The sequence below is a fragment of the Mirounga leonina genome, unplaced genomic scaffold (assembly GCF_011800145.1).
Source record: "Mirounga leonina isolate KUSES-001 unplaced genomic scaffold, KU_Mleo_1.0 Mir_114, whole genome shotgun sequence".
NCBI classification, from domain to species: domain Eukaryota; kingdom Metazoa; phylum Chordata; class Mammalia; order Carnivora; family Phocidae; genus Mirounga; species Mirounga leonina.
In genome coordinates, this window is record NW_023270265.1 from 18,676,750 (window position 1) to 18,699,164 (window position 22,415).

Here is a 22,415-nt window from a genome sequence, read left to right on the forward strand (position 1 = left end):
TCAAATAAATAAAATCTTAAAAAAAAAAAAAAAGAATGATGAAACGGTTTCCAGAAAACCCAGGAACTCTGAGCGCCCCTGCTTAATGGTAACATAATAAAACCAAACACTAAGGTAACTGTCATTAAGTGACAGCTTGCAAGTGCTCCTTCCTAAGCACCATTTCCCAACACCCAGCCTTGCAGGCTGACAGCTGACACCCCTGAGTGAGATGAGAGATGAGTCATCGCAGCCATAGCTGAACACTCATAAAATGAGTGTGAAGTGTTTCTTTCAGTGATTTCCCCAATTCTGGGTTAAAACAAAAGCTGTACCTTTGGCACAAATTATGTCATGTGTGAAGTAGTATAAATCGTTTGAGATTTCTCTCATTCTCTCTCAGTTTGTACTCTCTCCTTTCATTCGGCAGCTCTGCTGGTAACGCACAGCGCACACCGTCCCGCCCCTGCAACCAGAAGAAGGCAGAGAGTTCAGTGACCAGGCGTTCGAGTCTGGCATGATCAAGAGCCAAGGTGAATAACTAAGGTCGTGATAAAAAAAGCAAACAAACCCACTTAAAAACCTGAAGCAATCCAATCAACCACAATGCCTCGCCTTCTACTACGGGAAAGACACAGGGCATTCCCTACACACTGCCGCAGCATTCACTGTATGGTACGGCGAGCATTTCTGAGAAGTGTCTGCCTTCTCTGATGGCACACTTCTTCAAAGTGAGGACTTGCTTTACCCATCTTTGTTCCCTCGATGTCCACAGTGCTGAATGTGGCAGAAGCCCAATAAATGCCCACTAATCAAGTCAAGGAATGAACAGTCAATTCTTAAAAAAAAAAAAAAAAGTTATGAGCTGGATAAATCCTCACAGTGAAATGCAGTGAATTATAGATGGTCTTAACTACCTGTTAGGATTTTAGCAAAACATACAAAACGTGGCCTTCTGCTATTCTACGTAGAGCAATATTCATGACAGCAGACCTTCAATTAAAAATCATTACTTAAGTTGCTTTATTACAGCTACAAATAAACTTTATTTGATGTAATGTAATAAAACATTTTTCCAATGTAACAACATTTATCTGACCAGAATTAATCCTTTAAATTATGAATATAAGTATATACAGTCACTTTAGCAAATCCATGGTTCAGGAATTTGTACAAGCTTTATTTGAGAGGACAGCGCCCACCTCCCCTCCAGACCCTTCCTTGTGTCTGGTGAGATGCAAGGTCAGTGAAAGCAGAAGAAATCCATAATCCACGTTGGAATTCCACATTCTCCTGGAAGAGAACAGCTACATTTCTTATAGGAAAATCATTTTCTCTGTCAGTTCTCTTTTATCAAACGAAGCTTTGCGTTCACTTTCTCCCCTTGGAGGTACTCTTCCAATCTACCATCTTCCTGTCTCATTACATATTACTTGTACCTTAAAAACAAAAAATACTATCTGCAAAGGGGCCTCTTCTGGTTCCTTACCTGCCCTATTGTCTACTACTCTGGGGAAGGAGAGGGAAGAAGAACGGAATTGGTCAGGCACACATTTGATTTAGGTTACAGAGAACACGAAAACAAATCCTCCTGAAGGAAGAGAATAGTGTTCTGAGTGTTTCCCAGTAGCAGCCCAGGCGACCTCCAAGTCACACAAATCCCTTCAATACAACACTGCTCAAGAATTAACATGTTGACGCTCTGTCTCTGAAAGCATCACAACCTTCCATGGAAACCCCCTATTTCGACACTTCCTCCCCAAAGACACACGGTTGTCACCCAGCCTGGGAGCCCGCTGCATCTGTGTGAACATGATCATCATGCCAAAAGTTCTGTGCCCACAACCATGCTGGTATACAACCCAGTTCGGTGGCGCTCGCTCTTCATCCAGGTACAAAGCCTCACCGAAGGAACACCCCTCATCTCTCAGGACCCTTCAGAAGAAGTGTGAGTGCAAGAAAAAGCTTTATTCAGGTTTTCTGTTTCTCTCCATCCTGAGATCTGTTCCTGAGTTATACCATAACGATACATGAGTTCACAAAGATAAGTACATTGGTGGGGAAGTCACAGGGACCCTGCAAAGAAGCAAAACTATTTGACAGAAGCTTTAACCAGACACTGCTCTGGGACATCATTTGTATTAGCTGATGACGGGATTCTGTTTTCTAACACGGACATGCAACATATTCAACACTACGCTTAACCACAGTTTGCTTGGAAAAACACCCTTCTGTCCTGCCACAAAATACATTCTGTCTTGTGAATGACTCCTGAATATTCACCACAATGCCTAGACTTGGAAACATGGGAAGTGTGCATTGGAACTTCCTTCCATTTGTAGGGGTTTGGACATACACAAAGCACCAGAAACGGTTTCCTTTCTGGGACTCAGTTCTGTCTGTGTGCGTACTGCTGAGCTGATCTGGCTGTCTTAAACGGAAAACTATTTTCTCTGGCACACAACAGCACAGATCCACAGGAAAAGATGAGAGGTCACCATCTCCCTCACAATATGCTTGGTACAACAGATCACCCTGCTTGTCACGTCTCAGCCACCCCGGGAAAGGACAAGCCGCGCTCCATTCTGTGGCCTCAGCAAATGGTTGAGTTCTGTTGCCACCTCTGTCTTGCCTTGTTGATTTCATTTCCATTATTCCACTTTTGATCATGAATCATGACTTTTTTTTCTACAGTAGTCAGAGTTTTGTCTATAAAGAGAGAGAGAGAGAAAGAAAGAGAGAGAGAGAAGACAAGAAAATGATTTAGTAGAACCGTAAATGTGAGTTTTCATTTCGTGGTGGGTGAATTTAATTTTTATAGCATTCAGTCACTTGAATCATTTGTGGCTTCTAAGGGGTTATATGAGCTCTCTAAAAGGAAAGAAAGAGTGCTATGGCTCTTTTCATAAATTTTATCATGTCTCTAAGTTGCCAGGGCCTTAATATATTTGCAAATCAGCCCCAGATAACTCATTTAGAAATTCACTTTTATAATACAGCTGTAGCCAAAAATGGCTCCACTCTCAAAAATCCTTGCAAAATACTACTGCACTTGCCCCACGTGAAAAGAATAACAATGACTACTCCTGAGAAGTGTTCTTCCCTTCAAGCCTAGGAGGGTGCATCATAGAAAGACATGTGTGCAAAGACCAGAAAACCCCGTCTCCCTCCCCTCCTTCCCTCCCACACTCACAGAAGCATGAGTCATGGAGAACTCTTGGCCAACAGTTGAGGGAAGTCTCTTTCTCCTTGGTGTAGAGCCACATTCCCTCCAGATCCAGTCCCCTAACTCTGAACCTTCATAGGACTCCACTTACCAAACACTATCCACCAGCTTGAGACCTAGGTCTGTTGAGGTTCCAGGGTCTGGCACCGCACCCCCAGGCTCTGCTTCCCCATCCCAACAACAGTCCTACTCTCACTTGGCTCTCAAGATTGGATAGAGGGGTTCTCCTGGTGCCAGGATCAGTTTCTCCATAAGACACCATCTCTTGCTTTGTCTGTCACCTCACAGGATTGTGCCTAAAGCGAAGCACCACACTGCAACTCAAACCCACAGCTCCAAGCTCCTGATTTGTGGGAGTGGGCACCGGAAACAGCTGTGTCCCTGATGATGCTCCCCACCTATTCTAAGCCTGGGATCTCCAACTGTCTCAGCACAGAGGAGAGACTGCTCTTCTCTGCAGCTCAGCCCCGCTCTGCCCACATTGGTTCATGGAATGGACTGAACCCCTCCAGGCCTCAAGGGGCAGCACTATCTCCCCGGCCCCCCTGCCTTCACCCCCCACCTGCGAGTACACTACCAAACATTCAGACATCGTTGGCTCTTCCCTGGTCTCAATGCCACCCTCCTCATGTGGGCCCTCACGGCAGGAGACCTCATCTTCATATTGGTCTCTTAACCCATCTCCTTTCTCCCATTGTGAACCCCTGTCTACACCACTGCCCTGGTCTCACTCCTACTCAAAATGCTTCATCTCTCCCCCAACCCCCAACCCACACTGCCCACCTGGCCCTCCGCACTGACTCTACTAAACCCAGCTTCCAGGTGCTGCTGAAGACCTACCCCAGGTTCCTTATCTGCCTCCAACTGCAACCGTGCCCCTCTGTCCATGCTGTCCCATCTGCTCTGAGGAGGCCCAACTCCACTTCCGCCCCTGCCATCCCTCCTTGTTAAATTCAAGGCCCACTCCAAATATCACCTCCTTCCTGATTTCCACCATGGATAGTTTTTTTCCTAAGACATTCCCCCAAGCCTTATTTTTCTCATATTCCTATCCGTACTGCTTGATTTTTATTTTAAAAGATTTTATTTATTTATTTGAGAGAGAGAGAGAGTGCATGAGCACCAGTGTGTGTGGGGGGGGAGCAGAGGGAGAGGGAGAGGGAGAGAGAATCTCCAGCAGACTCAAACCTGAGCAGGGAGCCCGACACAGGGCTCCATCCCAAGACCCTGACATCATGACCTGAGCTGAAGGAAGATGCTTAATTGAGCCACCCAGGCGCCCCTGTTACTGCTTGATTTTATTTGGTGTTATGTGTATCTACTCAGAAAACAACAACAAAAAAATATGTTCGAAAAAGCAAGAGAGGCCAATTGCCTGCCTATTTTAAAGAGATATTACAAAGTTAGAATGCAGGCAATGGCAAAGCAAACAAGCTGTGGTTATTACTAATTGATGATTTAATAAAAACAAAGTGTTGAATTACATCTAGTTAATGATGAGGAAAATATTGTCGGGGGGTGGGGGTGGGGAGTGGAATCCATGAAATACCAACCGTGTTATTTGTTTCTGCCTTTAAGGCAACATCCCGGCACAGATACCCAGAGCTTCAGGGCCTTGGTGCTTCCTCCCAGTTTCCACTAGGACCCATTTCCTTTTAATTTTTTTTTTTTTTTTTAACCACAGGTTTCCATAAACAAAAGGTAGAATCACCCTGAACTCCAAAGCTACAGCACAAAGCCTGGAGCAGCGGATTGACAGAACTCATAAAAGGAAGCCAAGGTCACTCTGCTACCACTCACCACTGCAATCAGCCGGGATTATGAGAGGCTTTGTGAAGAGAAAGGCAATATGATCACCAAGGAGAAGAAGGGAGAGGCGAAGGGAGAGCTACTTCAAAACAATTTCATGAAATTCTTCTATATGGAAGTATTTTAAAAACGGCTTCTCTTTTTTTCTTTTTTAAAAGATTTTATTTATTTAAGAGACAGAACGAGCGGGGAGAGGGGCGGAGGGAGAGGGAGGAGCAGACTCCCCGCTGAGCAGGGAGCCCGACGCGGGGCTCGATCCCAGGACCCCGGGACCATGACCTGAGCTGAAGGCAGCCGCTCAACTGACTGAGCCACCCAGGTGCCCCAATACCAACATTTTTTTCAAAGTCACTCTATAGGGCTCAATGAAACTTGGCGTCTATTCCTTCCCCTTTATTTGCAGGTTACCAATGAAATGGTCTTTGGTCTTTTCCCAAGGCCCCAGTCTGCTTAAAACCTCTCTGGCTGGGGCACCTAGGTGGCTCAGTTAGTTGGGCATCTGCCTTCGGCTAGGGTCATGATCTCCAGGTTCTGGAATCGAGTCCCGAGATGGGCTCCCTGCCCAGTGGGAGTCTGCTTCTCCCTCTCCCTCCCATCCCTCTCCTGCTCTCTTTCACTATCTCTCTCTTTTAAGATTTTACTTATTTATGAGAGAGAGAGCACAAGCAGGGGGAGAGGCAGGCAGAGGGAGAAGCAGGCTCCCTGCTGAGCAAGGAGCCCGATGCAGGACTCGATCCCAGGACCCTGGATCATGACCTGAGCCGAAGGCAGACGCCTGACCGACTGAGCCACCCAGGCGCCCCCAAAACTGCTTTTCTATTTTGTTCCCAATAACAGTGTCAAAGAACGAAAATCACAGCGTGACACTTAAGAACAATTTATGGCAATCAAAAGCAACCCCATAAATGAGGCTGCTGTCAAATTAAAAAGAAAAGCACAGGAATCCCTGCTTCTATCGCACTATCACACTTGGTTTTGTATTACCAGATTTGGGTACTTGTGAAAAGGTGAAAGAGGTTATAAATTAGAACTGAACTGAAATGACCAGGGAAGCATACATAGCCTTTTCTCTCTATCTACTGCCCACCCAAGCGCCTGTTGGACTCCTGAGTCTCTCACTATGCTGATCAAGAAAATGGGGAGAAATGGGTGGATATTTGGAAGTAGAAATACACGGTCTAGTAGAGCATTTACATGGAAAAGAAAGAAAACTATTATGTAGGAGGGAAAAGTAGAGCCAAGAAGGCAGAGTTAGGGGCGTAAGTGAACAAGATTAGAACCCAAGCAGCCAGAGAGGGAGGAAAGGGCTGGAGAGACATGTCGGGGGGACAAAGGATCCTGCGAAGGTTTGCTGTGAGCTATGGGTTAGACACCAGTCATTCTTCCAGAGCCTCCAGTAGAGTTATGAGTTGTTCGGGTCATCCAGCTGGTATGTACTGGAATGCAAGTACAGGATATTCTGATTACTAGTCTTTCACTAACCACGACTGCCACATCTTTCCCCACCCCAGCCCACTGGGACTGTGAACTTCCAGAAACCAGGACTGTCACCTATTCATATCTCCACCCCTCGACATGCCTGGCGTCATGCCTTGTACGTAGTAGGCCTCAAACGTTTCTGGAGAAATCCAGCCCCTGAAGAGACTTTACCTCCAGCATCTGCCTTCTGATTCATCTCACCTGGTGCCCCTGGATCCGTCTCTGTCACTTTGATGATTCCCATTCTCCTACTTGCAGAGATCCAATCAACGGCTCTCTTCTGTCCACATTAGGGCTTTGCAACTTCAGCATTATAGAATTTGGGGTGGGGTAATTCTTTGTTGTGCGGGGGGGGGAGGGGGGGGCTGCCCCTGCATTATGGGATGCTGAGCAGCATCCACTGGATGCCAGTAGGTCCTCCCCTCCCCCAGATGCGACAACCAAACATGTCTCTAGACACTGTCAAATGCCCCCTGGGGGAAAAACCAACTCTGGTTGGGAACCACTTGTCTACACTAAAATCCCAAATTCCTGGGGCTGGAATGGGGGAGCCTTTACGATTTGATCTCGTTCTACCTTTCCACTGTGATCTCCAAATCTTGCCCCACACCAGAGCTTAGCGCCAGCCTGACTGTCCTTTGCAGAAGGCCCCACACTGGTGCCTTTACATGGATGTTGTTTCTACTCTCCTTTAGCTATGAATGCTTGACTACTTTCAGAGATGTACTAGAGCCCATAACCTCCAAGATCTTCCCTGATCAGGGTTAGGGTAAGCTCTGAGTTATTTTCCTCTGCTTTGAATCCTATTTTTGCTTTTTCCTTTTCCTTTTTCCACCTTTCCTTTGATCTCATTACGAAAAGGGTGGCTGTGCATACGTGTGTGTTTATGTTCAGACTGCCCAAGAGAAATACATGCAGGACAGGAAAGACATCATGTATTTTCTGCATCCTTCTCAATGCGTGGCACAGTTACAAGCAAGAATTTCAAAAGGAGTCTTCCCACGTTGAAAGTGACTAGAAAGCTGCCTGGTATCGATTTTTTAAAACAGCAGTTATTCCAATTCTCTCATTGGAAATTTCCTGAAGTTAATGGAGATTTAGGCCAATCATTCCAAATGATTTTCATATGCTATAATTATACATAAAATCAATAATTATAAATCAAACAGCGTGAGATGTAATGAGAGGACAGTCATTTTCTTAGACCAGGGGTCAGCAAACTATGACCTGTGGGCCAAATTCAACTGGCGGCCTGTTTTTGTAAATAAAGTTTTACTGGTGCATGACCATGCTCATTTGCTTACTTGTGCCGATGACTGCTTTCTCACTGCAAAGGCAGAGATGAGTAGTTTCAAGAGACCTATGGCTAGCAAAGCCTAACACACTTACTGTCTGGCCCTTCAGAGTAAAAGTTTGCTGACTCCTGTCTTAAACTGACAGGAAAACAATACCTAAGCCTCCATACTAGCTAAAGACCCAGAGGCAAATATCCCTGGATGCTATGTTGGTGAAGTTAGAGAACACGCTGAGTTCCTAGAGGTTTTCGGAGTCATCTGGTGGGTATCCTAGGTTTGGAGCTTCTGGAGTCTGTTGTGATCCGTGAGGACACTTCGGTGTCCGCCTGGAGCAGGGCTATTCTCCTGGGACAACTGGGAGCAGGAAGGTGTCCTTTGACACGGTTGTTACCCATAAAGGAACCTAATATATGAAGAATTTACAGAAGTAAAATTCAGATGAGGTGGGAGCTAGACCTAGGGGTGCACTAGCTCACTGGGGGCCACCTTAGTCCCCAGGTCTGTTACCTCTTCTGTCAAATGTAGGGCCCAGGCAAGTTGGCTGACAGGCAGCCCACGGTTCTCTGGCTACTCCCTCCCACTGGGTCCAGTGAAGAGGAGTGCCTCCCCCTCTCCCACCAGCACCTTCCATCTTCTCCTTCCAGTTTCTTTGCCCTCAAACAGCTTTCAAACAGGAGGATGTTACCTCTGCCTCAGATTTAAAGCAAAATTGGGGTGTGACATGCTGACCACCCTAATTACTCTATCATCCCCTTCTTTACCATGCCAAACTCACTAGCGAGTGGGCTGCATGTGAAACCCCTGTTCCTTATCACCACTGGCCCTCAGATCCCAGCACTTACTGCAATTGCTTCCGAGAAATGCAGAGGCCTCCCAGACAGACTCAGCAACTACGGGTTCTCTCCTCCGAAGGTGGGCAGCGCTTCCTCAAAGCTCTGCAGCTTTCAACACCTGCCTCATCCTGGCACGTCCCCATGCTAGCCACTCTCCTTTGTCCCAGGCTGCTTGCTTCTAGCCCGTGTGAATCTGCTCCCTTCCTCAAACAACTTTATCAGCAAAGGATGAGGGCATCAAAAAAGCTTTACTGGATATAAGAGTTAATAGCGACGAAAAGAACAATGTTACAAGAATGGGACAAGTCACGGGACATGACTTGGATGTTGTTTACGGGAAAAGGATGGGAACCACCACCTTCCTTGTGCATCACACCAACTGCAATTCCTCGACACATCAGTCCTGTCTTCCAGGCCCTGTAGGTGCCTGACTTTGGCTTTGTGAACTCTGTTGGCTGGAGGACTGGAGTCTAGAGTATCCTGATTTCGAATCCGTTCTGCTTAGTAGAAGATAAGCTGGCTACGGATTTAGGGAGCCCTCTGGGATACACTCCGAGAGGTTCCATAGCAAGGGCAGGGGGGGGTGGGGGATAAAAGGAAAATAGTGATAAGTGACCTTACAGCACAAACTCGGGTCTCTCGGGCCTCTCGGCGAGCTTCAGGGCCTCGTGCATGCCTGCAGCTGACAGCTTGCGGTTGATGTTCCGGTACTGACACTGGAGTAGGCTGCGGTAGGTGGTCCTCAGGTCCCGGTTGAAGAAGGCATATATAAAAGGGTTAATGAGAGAGTTTGCATAGCCCAGCCACAGAAATGTCCTCTCCACCCACAGCGGGATGCAGCTGCAGGCCGTGCCGCAGATGAAGGGTCTGGCCGTGGAGAGGAGGAAAAAGGGCAGCCAGCACACGGTGAAGGCCCCGACGATGATCCCCAAGGTGGTGGCTGCTTTCTGCTCCCGCTTAAAGATGGAGATGTTTTTCCTTTCGTGTTTGAGGAGTCTCGAAAGGTTGGCACACTCCTCCACCTCCTTCTGGAGCTTCACCATGCCGTTCAGGGAGATGATGCTGTCCGGCTCCTCGGGCCGGGGGAAGCCGGGGAACTTGTGCTTGGCGGCGCTCTTCCTGGCGGCCTTGTAGATCTGGTAGTACATGAACAGCATGACGGACATGGGGATATAAAACGCCACTGCCGTGGAGTAGATGGTGTAGCCGAAATCCTGGCTGATCAAGCACACCTTGTCGTCGTTTACGTTCTGAGCCCACCCGAAGAGCGGGGGTAAGGTGATGGAGGCCGAAAGCAGCCAGACGGAGAGAATCATTTTCGCCATGCACTTCCCGTTCTGCCTCACAGGGTACGTGAGCGGCCTCGTGATCCCAAGGTACCTAGGGGACAAATGGAAAGCGGGCACGTGACTCTGTGATCACTCCTGAGCAGCCAGCTTTCTACCCAGCAGCTCCATTCCTCAGGACAGCCCTTCTAGGGAGGCCTCATAGTGCCCATTTTACAGAGAGGTAAACTAAGGCTCGGGGATGTTACCTACTTCCGTCCAGGTCATACACTTAGCTAGAGGGACCGCCGGTGTTTGGCCTCGGAGCCCTCTGTCTGTAATGCCAGGCCACGCTCTTCTTGAACCTTGCAGCCTCTCCGATTCCACACAGTGAACCAAAGGTTAAACATCCGCCCTCCCTGCCCCCCACAAGACCACTGCCACCGAAATCAGCCAGGAACAAAATGTCAAGCCTGACGCAGGATGTGGTGACACATCCTCACAAATTAACCAAGGTCTACCACGCTCTGATATTATACACCCACTGATCTCCCGGGCTGTCTTAATTCAGACAGGCTTTTAATTCATTTTAACTTCCCCTTTGCACAGTAGCAAGAGCATTTCTTTAAGATCACAGAGATTTGTGAGATATTAAGGAAATCCTAGGGCTTTGGAATGGAAAGTAGCAAGTAATCTTTTTTTGTTGTTGTTATGCCCAGAAAATTCTCACACAAGGGTAATGTCAGAAGAATCTATAAAATAAAAACAGCCTACCTCGTCTCTTCTCTCCTGAGAAGGATCACAAAAAAGGGGCACAATTCTGAAAAATAGGAGGTAAAGCCAATGTTTTTTCTGTGCTTAGTTCTACGTGGAGAATAAATATTTCTCCATCTCTGTCATCAAGGATTTCCAATGCAAAAGAGACTCAGCAAACAGAAAACATGCACAGCAAGATGTTTTTGCTAAATGTTTAATGGTTTTCAGCTTTCCAAATTTGTTTTCTTCTCTGTGTATTTAATGGTCTTAGCTTCTATTTTGGGGAGAATGCAAAGAGCCCGTAAGAAGCCAAGACAGGTAAACGCTGGTCATTTTGTTGGTTTTTTTATTTCATGGATGTATATAAAAGATACAGTCTTAACACAGGAAAAGGAAAAGGAAAGGTAGAGAGCCCCCAAATTACCAACAGGTTATTTTCTGAAAGTCTCTCAGCTGGTGGGTTGGAACTTTAAAAATAATTATTTTGTGCTAGAAATAGCCTCACGTGTTTTGCTTGAATTTTGCTTGAATTATCCCACAAAAGTAAAAAAATCACACTTTCACCATGAAAATTAGCATCACTGCAGCACTTACGGCAAGGCAAAACTGAAATATTAGCAGAAAGGAATCAGCCACATTTGCTTATTCGTTGAGAATATTTATTCATCCCTTCAACAAAGACTAATTAAGCTCCTTCTGTATGCCAGGTGCTGTTTTAAAAGTTGGGGGTATGGCAATGAATAAAAGAGACAAAAATCTTGAAGCCAGGCGCTTGGGGTCGTCATGTCATGTCGGGTTGAACGGGAGGACTGCGCCTTGTGGTAACGTGGATGGGGCTCCTGATTCTTTCCAAGGATTCAGGCATTAGTAGCATGGGTTCATTTCACAACCTCAGGTCCCTTTCCTCCATCAAGCTGACCCGCAAGCACTATCCCTAGGTTTATCGGGTATAACTAGGATTAAGTTTTGGCTCCCAAACAGAATGAAGGATGAGAAAGAGGGCGGTTCTCCTGAGAACACAAGAATTAGAGCTGAAAAGGAAGGGGAAAAAGAAAAGGAGGGAGGAAAGAGGGAGCAAAGGAGGAAGAGGGGAAAGAGGGAGCAAGGAAGGGAAATGCAGAATAGACTTTGCTGTTTGGGAATTATCTAAAATTATCTGAGTTTTATGTTGTGGGAAAAATTTTAAGACAATTAAAACACACACACACACACAAACCGGTAAATGAGGAAACCCCTGAAGCAAGGTGTTGGAACTGACTGGAAGCATACGGTTAAGCTGATCCCTGCTCCGAGATAGTCCATTTCTTTTCTTTTCTTTTCTTTTCTTTTTTTTTTTTTGCTTTGATTCAGGCTTTTCCTGCTGGAGCTGCTTTGCAGACCTCTCTTTTCAGATCTCGTATTTGCTATCAACTCCTGTGGATGGACACAGCCTTTTGGCTTCTTCCGTGTTTCCCAGCTCCCCCCAGCAGGCCTTTGCCAGGACTTGGATTTTGATTATCTTCTCTCTTTGCCTGTAGCCACAGGCACAAGCTGTTTGTTCCCAAGCCTGGATCTAGCTTCCTGGATATCAACCCAGGCAGGAAGTCCAACAGGGAGACCAGTTCCTACAGTTCCCCAGATGGCCACCAGATGGCACTGTGAGACCATCTTACACCTACTTACTGGGGGGTTGGGATGTGGGTCGTTAGGGCAATTGGTGTTTACTGGAAGGAGGAAGGAGGATCACTGTGGATGAGAAAAGTTATATTTTATTTGCGGGGTTATACAAAAAAATTAGCAAGCCTGAAATTCACAACCTCGTAAACTCCTATTCTTGAGGAAATCTGTTCAGTTTTCCCTTCCATCCTTCACATACTCCTTACTCAAACAGGGAATTCCATCTTCAGGCTTAATTAAATCCAGCCTCTCTTCTGCTCCATAAATAATGTGGAATTCACAAAGATTAACCCTGAGAGATTAATTGAGTACCCAAGGACATCTCACAATATTAAATAATCTCATGAGCGCAGCATGCTTATTCATATTCTAATATACTTAGTCTGACTTATATTGCATTTCAGTGATGTGGGCCGGCCCGTATTTGATCCTTCCTGAATGTATGAATTATATTCCATAAACTCCTATTTTAGACTCCATTCTCTAGTTACATCAAGTCACATCCTACAGTAAGGCAGAGTTACTTTTTTAGTTTCCTGGGTACCACCTGGTGAGACCTTTGAAGGCTAAAATCAACTGAAAGATGATTTTTAAAAATGTATGAGAGCTCATTAAAGTGTCTGGAAATAAAATAAATAAACAAAAGTCAACAGGTTTTTAAAAATCAATTAACAATTAGAAATATTATGAAAGGAAATAACTCTATTCATAGCAACAATCAAGGAATTAAAATCTCTAGATAAATGTTTTAAACGCCAGGGCCTACATGAAGAACACGTTTTAAATGCCAGGGCCTACTGGAAGAACTAAAAGAATGCTTGAATCCATAGGGAATTTTTTAAAAATACAACCCAGTGTTATAAAAGTGCCAATTTCTCCTCAATTAATCTAAAAATAATACACAAGTCTACTGGAAAATTCCAGCAGGACTTTTCTTCATTTGACCAAATGATTTTTAGTTCATCAAGTGAATATGGAAAAAGCAGAAAATCTGAAAAAGAAGAAAATTGAAGGGATACTTATTCTATTAAAAAGAATAGTATAAAGCCACAGAAACAAAAACTCAGTAATAATGACTCAGAAATAGACAGGTCAATTGAATAGAACACAGCTCAGAAATAGATTCAAATATATAAGGGAATAATATAAGAAAATGAGTCACTTTAAATCAGTTGTAAAATGGTGTATGTATTCTTGAAGTCTGACAACTGGCTAGCAATTGGGGTAAGTAAAAATAAAACTGGCTTATGTTTCTCCTTATTCAAAAATAAATCCCAGATGGATCAAAGATTATCGTGTAAAAAAAAGTTAAAATCTAAGGCTTCTATGAGGAAATACGGGGAAGTAGTTCTGCAATCCTGGAAGGACAATGTTCATTCTTAACTGTGATACAAAAGCTTAAAACTACAAAATGACATAGTGATTAAATTTTTGACAAAAATTTTATACACAAAAACAAGTGACATTTAGTTTAATTTAAAAATCACTGTGTGCAGAGTTAAAAGTCAAATGACAAACTCCAAGCCCAAATAACAATATCTCAATATTCACAGATCTCTTACAGGTCAATGAGAAAAAGACAACCATCCCAATAAAAATACTGAAGCAATTAAACAAAGAAGAAATAAGAACATCCAATAAGCGCTTGGAAATATGTGCGATTTCATTAATAATCAGAGAGATGCAAATTTTTAAATGATTTTTGGGCATTTGTCAATTTTTAAGAAAGACAAAAGCCAGTATTGAGAAAGTATGAAAAAACAAGCACTCTTTATTATTTTGCTAGTGGGTGTTGCAACTGGATTGACAGTTCTGGAGGGCAGTTTGGTAAGGAATATACACCAAAATTTACCTTTTGGCTCAGCAATCAGACTTCTAGGAATTTAAGAATGTAACTGTACAAATGCAAAATGATTAATGTGCAAGAATATTAACTAAACACATAATAGAGGGGGAAAGCTGCAATGTAAATATCAATAGGAGGTTAAAGTTGAGTATATATGCATGTATATATAGATACAGATATGGATATAGATGTATAATGTAACCATTAAAAATTATGACATACGTATCTATTTACTGACATGAAAACACAAAAAAGTGGAGAGAAAACAATGTCTAGTCCTAAAAGACAAGTAACAGAGCGTCATATATTGTATTAATCTTTTTATGTAAAACTAGGTGTTTATATGAGTGTGTGTATGTTTGTGTGTGTGTACCGAGATGTCTAGAAGAATATCTACCAAATATGAATGGCACATTTATCTGAGTTGGAGAGATGTGAGTAGTTGTTTTTTTTTTTTTTAAAGATTTTATTTATTTATTCTGAGAGAGAGAGAATGAGAGAGAGAGCACATGAGAGGGGGGAGGGTCAGAGGGAGAAGCAGACTCCCTGCTGAGCAGGGAGCCCGATGCGGGATTCAATCCAGGGACTCCAGGATCATGACCTGAGCACTTGGATGGGAGATTTGAGTAGTTTTAAATTTTTTCTTTGGACTTGGGACTTTTTTATGCTTAATTTTTTTTGTTTTGTTTTTTTTAAGATTTTATTTTATTCATTTGACAGAGAGAGAGAGACAGAGAGAGAGCGAATGAATACAAGCCGGGGGGAGTGGGAGAGGGAGAAGCAGGCTTCCAGCGGAGCAGGGAGCCCGACACGGGGCTCGATCCCAGGACCCTGGGATCATGACCTGAGCCGAAGGCAGACGCTTAACAACTGAGCCACCCAGGCACCTCTCTAATTTTTGTTAACTGTATGTAAAAAAGAAAAGAACATCATTTTAATTTCATTTTAATTCTGAGAATAAAATAAAAGATTAGGGAGAATTCTGGGATTTCTAAGCCACCTAAGTGATTTTGGCAATACAGATGACCTGGTTCATAAAATCTTTAAAAAGCCAATAATTAAATCTTAGATTGTTTTATTTGATAAACTTTCCAAAAGTGTTTTATTACATTCATAAATTCACACAAAGGAAACAGAACTTACTGGCATTTAAAATCCCGTAATTAGTATATAAAGCAATATTAGTATTCAGGGAAGTGTTTGTTCAAATTATACAAATAGTATAAATTTGTTCTCTCGTACAGTATAAATCTTACCTTTGGCGGGGGGGTGGGGAGGCAATCTAGATGGATTCTGAAAATACCCTAATATGCATGGTTAATATTTGTCACAGTACATTTTATGAACATTTATGCTCAGTATTAATTAGAAAGCAGGGTGCTTATAAAGCCTTCAGACTTTAACTTCAAAATGCATACAAATGTTAAAATACAGTAAATCTCAGAGACAAAGGCACCAAAGTATTAAATAATTGAGAAATGTATGCAACTCACAACAGGGGCTCTATTAAAGAAGGGGTTTGTAGAAAAAGAGGGTTAGGCAATTATAATCCACGTAAAGAAGGATTAGAAAGCAAATGAATTCTGCTGCCTGTCTTCCATTCTAACTCTACAGAAATTATAGGTAATGGTTCTTCAGTGAAATGGCTTCTCCTGAGTTTTGCAGCTATAGAATAGTAAGTTAGGAGGTAAAAGAAGCAGGAGAGAATTACCCTTCGGCAAGTATTAGGTTTGAAAAAGGTCTGCACACTTAGCACACCAGTTCCGTGAGAAACCCCCCCCTCACAGGTGAAATCCACTGGAATCTCCAGCCCAAAGTTGTCAGAATATCAGAATCACTGAGAAGCTTTGGAAACCTACAGATTCCCAGACTGCCTTCCACAGATTCTCTTTCAAGAAAGTCTGGAGGCCCAGGGCTTTGTATTTAGGACTGTTCTGTTCCTTATCCCGTGTACAGCTGTCAGGTCGCCTTCCCTTGTTCAGTTACAGAGACTTTACTCTTGTATGAAGGACTTCACTTTTACTATATATTTCATCTTAATGGTTTGCTTCCAGTTGGGCCCAGCAAAAGCATCATGAACCATGTCTCCGTTACGCCAGCTATTAGTTCTCTCTCCCAGTGTGCTAACTGCAAGTGAGAAAAGCATGGTTTTTATGTCTTAATCAAGTTGTAGATTTTTTTTAAATGTACAGACTACAACAGGGTTTTGTAAACCTTTTTGACAATAAGAAGTAAGAACAAATATTTCTTATAATAAATATATTGTCCACAGTCATTCAGTACACATATATTTTTATGTATAAATAAGAAAATGAGGCATATATATGTAGGTATATAGACAGGCATGCATATATTATGAAATTGAAATAAAAGTTCCACAATACCAACTTACCATTAAAATTTGCAATCCACTCTCTTCTATTCTACTTCAGATTTTTAAAGTGTTGGTCTTAAGAGGCAACCCATGGAATGGGAGAAGATATTTGCAAATGACATTACAGATAAAGGGCTCGTATCCAAGATCTATAAAGAACTTCTCAAACTCAACACCCAAAAAACAAATAATCCAATCAATAAATGGGCAGAAGACATGAACAGACACTTCTGCAAAGAAGACATACAAATGGCCAACAGACACATGAAAAAATGTTCAACATCACTAGCCATCAGGGAAATACAAATCAAAACCACAATGAGATACCACCTTACACCAGTTAGAATGGCTAGAATTTACAAGACAGGAAACAAGTGGGGGTTGTATGCAACTGATGAATCACTGAATTCTACCTTTGAAACTAATAATACAGTATATGTTAATTAAATTGAATTTAAATAAAATTTTAAAAAATAAAAATAAAAATGGTAATGATGGGGGGGAGCCTGGGTAGCTCAGTTGGTTGAGCGTCTGACTCTTGATCTCGCCTCAGGTCTTGATCTTAGGATTGTGAGTTCAAGCCCTGTACTGGGCATGGAGACTACTTAAAAAAAATCTTCTAAAAAATGTAAAAATGGGGGCGCCTGGGTGGCTCAGTCGTTGAGCGTCTACCTTCGGCTCGGGTCATGAACCCCGGGTCCTGGGATCAAGCCCCACATGGGGCTCCCTGCTCGGCGGGAAGCCTGCTTCTCCCTCTCCCACTCCCCCTGCTTGTGTTCCTGCTCTCGCTGTGTCTCTCTCTGTCAAATAAATAAATAAAATCTTTAAAAAAAGATGTAAAAATGATGATGATGATGATGATGATGGTAAAAACTACAATGCTAAATGTTTGGTGAAGACAGGAAGCAATTGTCATTCTCATATACTGCTGGTGAAAGTATAAATCGATGCAGTAACTTTGGGAAACTTTTTAAATATATATATGTTAATTCTTTTTTTTATATTTTTTTAAAGATTTATTTATTTACTTGAGAGAAAGAGAGAGAGTGGGGGGGGGGAGGAAGGGCAGAAGGAGAGGGAGAGAGAATCCCAAGCAGACTCCATGCTGGGGGCAGAGCTGGATGTGGGGCTCGATCCCAGGATCCTGAGATCATGACCTGAGCCGAAACCAAGTCAGACACTTAACCAACTATGCCACCCAGGCGCCCCTATATTCTTCTACATATACAATAAACATTCATCAAAATACCAAAATACATGTATAAGAATGTTCATAGCAGCATTAATGGTAATAGCCCTGAATGAAACCAGCCCATTCCACAAGAATAAAATAAGTACAATTCCACAATAGAAGAATGGGCACATACACTATGGCATATTCATGCAGTAAATTCTATAAAACAACAAGAGTGAACCAACTACTGCTCAATGCACCAACATGGATGATTCTCACAAACATAATATTGAACTAAAGCAGCCAAAAAGAAAAAAAGAACACAGTTCACAAACAGGCAAAACTAACCGACAGTGATAGACCCCAGAATAGCGGTTACCTTGAGGGTACAGGGGATGTTGATGAGTAAAAGGGAGTCTCAGGAAAAGTGAGAGTTCTGGAAATGTTCTATTTCTTTATCTGGGTGTGTTACACAAATACATTCTCTTTGTCAAAATTAAGTTAGCTGTGTAGTCATGTTTTGGCAGTGTTTGGAAATGTAAAAAAATGAGGTTAATTTTAAAAATTAAAAGTAAATTTTTAAGAACACATCAAACTTACCATTTGTCATTAACCTAAAACCACTGTTCTCTAAAACCACTGTTATAATGGGGTTCCACTATACTTTTAAACCATTTTCATCAGTGTTTCCAGGATGTAATTATAGTGAGGACCAGTGAAAATCGAGATTCCCCATTCTGACCCCAGTACTGCGGAAGAAAAGTGGGCAGAGGAGAGGGCGAGAAAAGACAGCAACAAAACTCAACAAAATTTGGAAACAGAATAACAAAAGCTTCCTCTTTGAAAAACTAAATTGTAAAATAAGAAACGATAGTTTCCCTTTAGGGAGAAAATCAGGCTTAATTAAAATAAAGTAAATCACTTAAAAGTACTTGTTAAAAATTCATATACTGTATTAGTTTACTGTTGTTATATAATTAATTACCACAATTTAGTGGCTTAAAATAACACCAAATCTGTAGGTATTCTCACAGTTCTGTAAGTCAAAAGTCTGGGCACAGCTCCACAGGGTTCTCTACTCAGGGTCTCCCCAGGCTGAACTCCAGGTGTTGGCTGGGGCTCAGGTGTCATAGGCAGAGAACTCTGGCAAGTGTACATGGCTGTCGGCAGAATTCATTTCCTTGTAGCTGCAGAACCCATAAAGGTTGCCTCTTCAAGGCCAGCAGGGTAACACCAGCTACATGTCTCAATCTCTCTGATCTTTAAATCCTCTTTGAAAAGGGCTCACCTGATTTGATCAGGCCTGCTGACAGTGAAGGGGGAGAAATTATACAGGGCACACACACAGGGAAAAGCAAATCTCGGGGCATCTTAGAATTCTGCCTACCACTGATACTCGGTGATAAAAGAAGCTAAGAATACAGAAAATTTCCCCCCAAGTGAGCTCAACAGAGACCTAGTTACTACCCACTCAACCTGAGACAAACCTTCCAGTGAGACTAATCTTGTCTGTACTCTATCAGAAGGCAATTGTTTTCTGCTGAATTTTTCCATCATTCATTACTGTCAACTCAATTTTTAGCTACCTAATATGTAAAACTCTGGATCTATCAAAAACTAGCAAAGGATTTTTTTAGATAATTATAGAAAGTCATGAAAACAAATAATGTAAGAGAAGAGTGATCCCTGAATTATACTTGGTGTTTACTCACTTCAGTTGTATCTGAACTTACAATAAAGTCTGAATTTTCCCACCGAAGAATTTCACTCCTCAGAGAAAGAAGTGGAAAGGCAAAGCGTGAGCCAAAATTTTACCAACAACAATAAAACAAAGGAATGGCATAAAACTTCAGTTAAAACTTCAAAAGATCACAGGCAAGGAAAATATATATATTCTGTTTTATGATAGTACTAAGTGGCTTCTAATCCCACACCACCCCACAGAAGCAGCTGAAGAAAGACGGTAAGTGAACAAAATCCTTAAATTTCTGACCAGTATTATTTGAAGTAAATTTGAGGTGATGAGGAGCCAGTGTAAGGAAAAGCCATGAAAACCATCAAGAAGAAGAGCCCCAAAATATCATTTTAGCCAAAGTAAGAAGGAGCACCAAAATCTATTATCTTTTAAGACACAGGGCTAAAATGGGAGATACACCAAGGTCCAGAAGGTGGGTAATCCTTAGCTCAGTGGAATGTGCTCTGATACAGGACATTTAATGAGAATTCAGAATAAAGAACAGTTCTCCACTAAGGGCTTTCCACTCAGCGGCAGCAGTCCACTCCCTTTCCCTCCCCCAACCCTACACCTTCAGGCTATAGAAAAGTAGATACAATAAATAGTAGCTTAAAGGGAGAAAAATAACTGATACCAAATAAGGCAGAATGTCAAGGAGAATTCAACCACACGATGTCAAAACAAGCACTAAGATTCAAATAACTCATGTTAAGAATGCGCCAAATGGAAAAAAAAATGTTACAGCAACTATACAAACATACCACAATAATAACAGTGAAAGAAGAAAGCAACAAAACATGCATAAAACTATTTAAAAAAAAAAAAATCAAAAAGAAAGCACACCCTTGGATTAGAAGTAGTTTTCTTACAAATACTTTTCACTGTAAAGGACCTCAGTAAGGACATCTGATCCTTGAACAAGGCAGGAATTAGGGGCGCTGACCCTCCATGCAGTCAAAAATCCCTATTAACTTTTGACTCCCCCCAAAATGTAATTACTCATAGCCTACTGTTGCCCAGAAGCCTTACTGATAACATAAACAGTTGATTAGCACATATTTTGTATGTAATATGAATTATAAATTCTTGCAATCAAGCAAGCTAGAGAAAATAAAATGTTATGAGAAAATCCTAAGCAAAGACACATTTACAGTACTGTACTAATTTTTTTTAAATCCACATGGAAGTGGACCCATGCAGCTCAAACCAGTGTTGTTTGAGGGTCAAATATATACGTAATCACTAAGGCAGGGATTCAAAGATGAGATGCTGAAACAGCAGAATGAGATAGAAAAAGACTGTAGAGTTAAGGAAATAAATTGAGGTCAAAACACCACCAGTTCAGATCTAATAGATAAATTAGAAGCAGCTATGAATAGAATAAACACAAGTGAAAAGCAACTCAATGGCATGAAGAGAAGGCTGGAGGTAAAATAAACAATGCAGAGAGGAAAATTTATTCACGTAATTAGAGAGATGATAGACAAGGAGAACACACAAGGATAATACAACATAAGGATAACTGGTGCTCCTGAAGAAACAAAAGAACCCAACAAACTAAGTAACAACAATACAACATCAATTAGAGGTGCAAAATGTTAAAAGTATACAGAGATATAATATAGGATATTTTCCTTAATTCCATGAAAGAGGTGAATGTCATGATCAGAAGGACATACAACACAGCTGGGAAAAGTGACCTAGAATTATCATCAACAAGACCTATCCATGTAGTTATTGAACTTCAAAACATGGAAAAACGTATACAGGCATCTGGAATGAAAAAAAGAAATCAAGAAATGTCTAGGGGGAAAACAATCAGACTGATTCTCAATAGCATCACTCCATGATGGAACATAACACAAAAATGTCTAGAAAGATGTGAGTGTGCAAGAACATGATACCTGTTACTTAAGGTTATAAAGTCAGCAAGTGGACATTCTCAAACATGAAAGAAGTTGGGGAATATAGCATTTGGGGGGCAGGGGGACAAAATTCATCCAAACAAAAGATGTATCAAAATGAAGAATTTAGAAACAAAGAAACCATGATTATCTCCAAACCTGTTTAAATGCAGAACTAACACCTGTGGGAATTATATTAGAAAAACAATATAAATTTTACAAAGTAAAAATAGCACAAGCCACAAGAATCAGGAGCTCAGGAAAGTGGTGTAGGATACAGTGTTAGAAGACTAATCATTTAAACTTTTGTAGTAGGGAAGTACTGATATTGTCTATAAAATTTTAACATATAGTTTCTATAAATCCAACTTCTTGATGGTTGCATATTTTCCCCATAATCTTCATGCAATCTTTTAGGAACTAATAGCATTAAAATTAACAGCCCTTACTTTAAGTTTGTACTTCCTTCATTTTAATTTTATTTTTCTTTTAAATTAAACTTTGTTTTTATATTTTATTAGAATAACCTGTATAATGGGATCTCCTTCCTATAATTTTTCATCTGTCAACTTTCTGTCTGTCTGTTGAGTTAGCCAACCAGAGGGCCAGCTGTCCTTCTAAGTGGACAGAAGCATAAAGAGACATCTAAAGTGGTACTCATCGAATGTTAACACGGTCGTTTTTTCTTTCTGCACAGGGAGAGTTTAGACAAGTTGTTGCTTTCTTATTTGTGTTTTTTATAATTGCTTAAAATTTTTATGATGAACATACATGATTTTTAAAAAATTATTTCTCTAAAATAATGAAAGTTCTTAAAAAAAAAAATAATGGTTTCAGGGGCACCTCGGTGGCTCAGTCGGTTATTTAAGCATCCCTACTATTGATTTCAGCTCAGGTCTTGATCTCAACGTCATGAGTTCAGGCCCTGAGTTGGGCCCCATGCTGGGTGTGGCGCATACTTAAAAAAAAAAAAAAAAATGGTTTCAGCAGGTAATTTCATTCACCTGCCAGTTGGTTCTTCTTTACAGATCTCTCTGCGAACTTGGCAAGTTTGGGATTAACTGCTGATTTAACCATACTCAAT

General features: G+C 41.8%; 1 protein-coding gene across 4 annotated transcripts in view; it reads right to left on the reverse strand.

Moving 5' to 3' along the window:
* Positions 1–977: 977 nt before the first annotated feature.
* Positions 978–22,415, reverse strand: part of HTR7 (5-hydroxytryptamine receptor 7) — a 76,873-nt gene continuing 55,435 nt past the window's right edge. The window contains exons 2-3 of one of the 4 annotated variants that reach the window (XM_035024778.1): positions 9,243–10,001; positions 978–1,418 (exon numbers count right to left, since the gene is read on the reverse strand). In XM_035024778.1, the coding sequence (XP_034880669.1) occupies positions 1,409–1,418; positions 9,243–10,001 (769 nt within the window). In that variant the 3' untranslated portion in view covers positions 978–1,408. Of the gene's footprint in view, positions 1,419–1,537; positions 2,689–5,756; positions 6,451–9,237; positions 10,002–22,415 lie in introns of those variants that run through there. The other 3 variants (XM_035024760.1, XM_035024786.1, XM_035024770.1) reach the window with 3 other exon arrangements.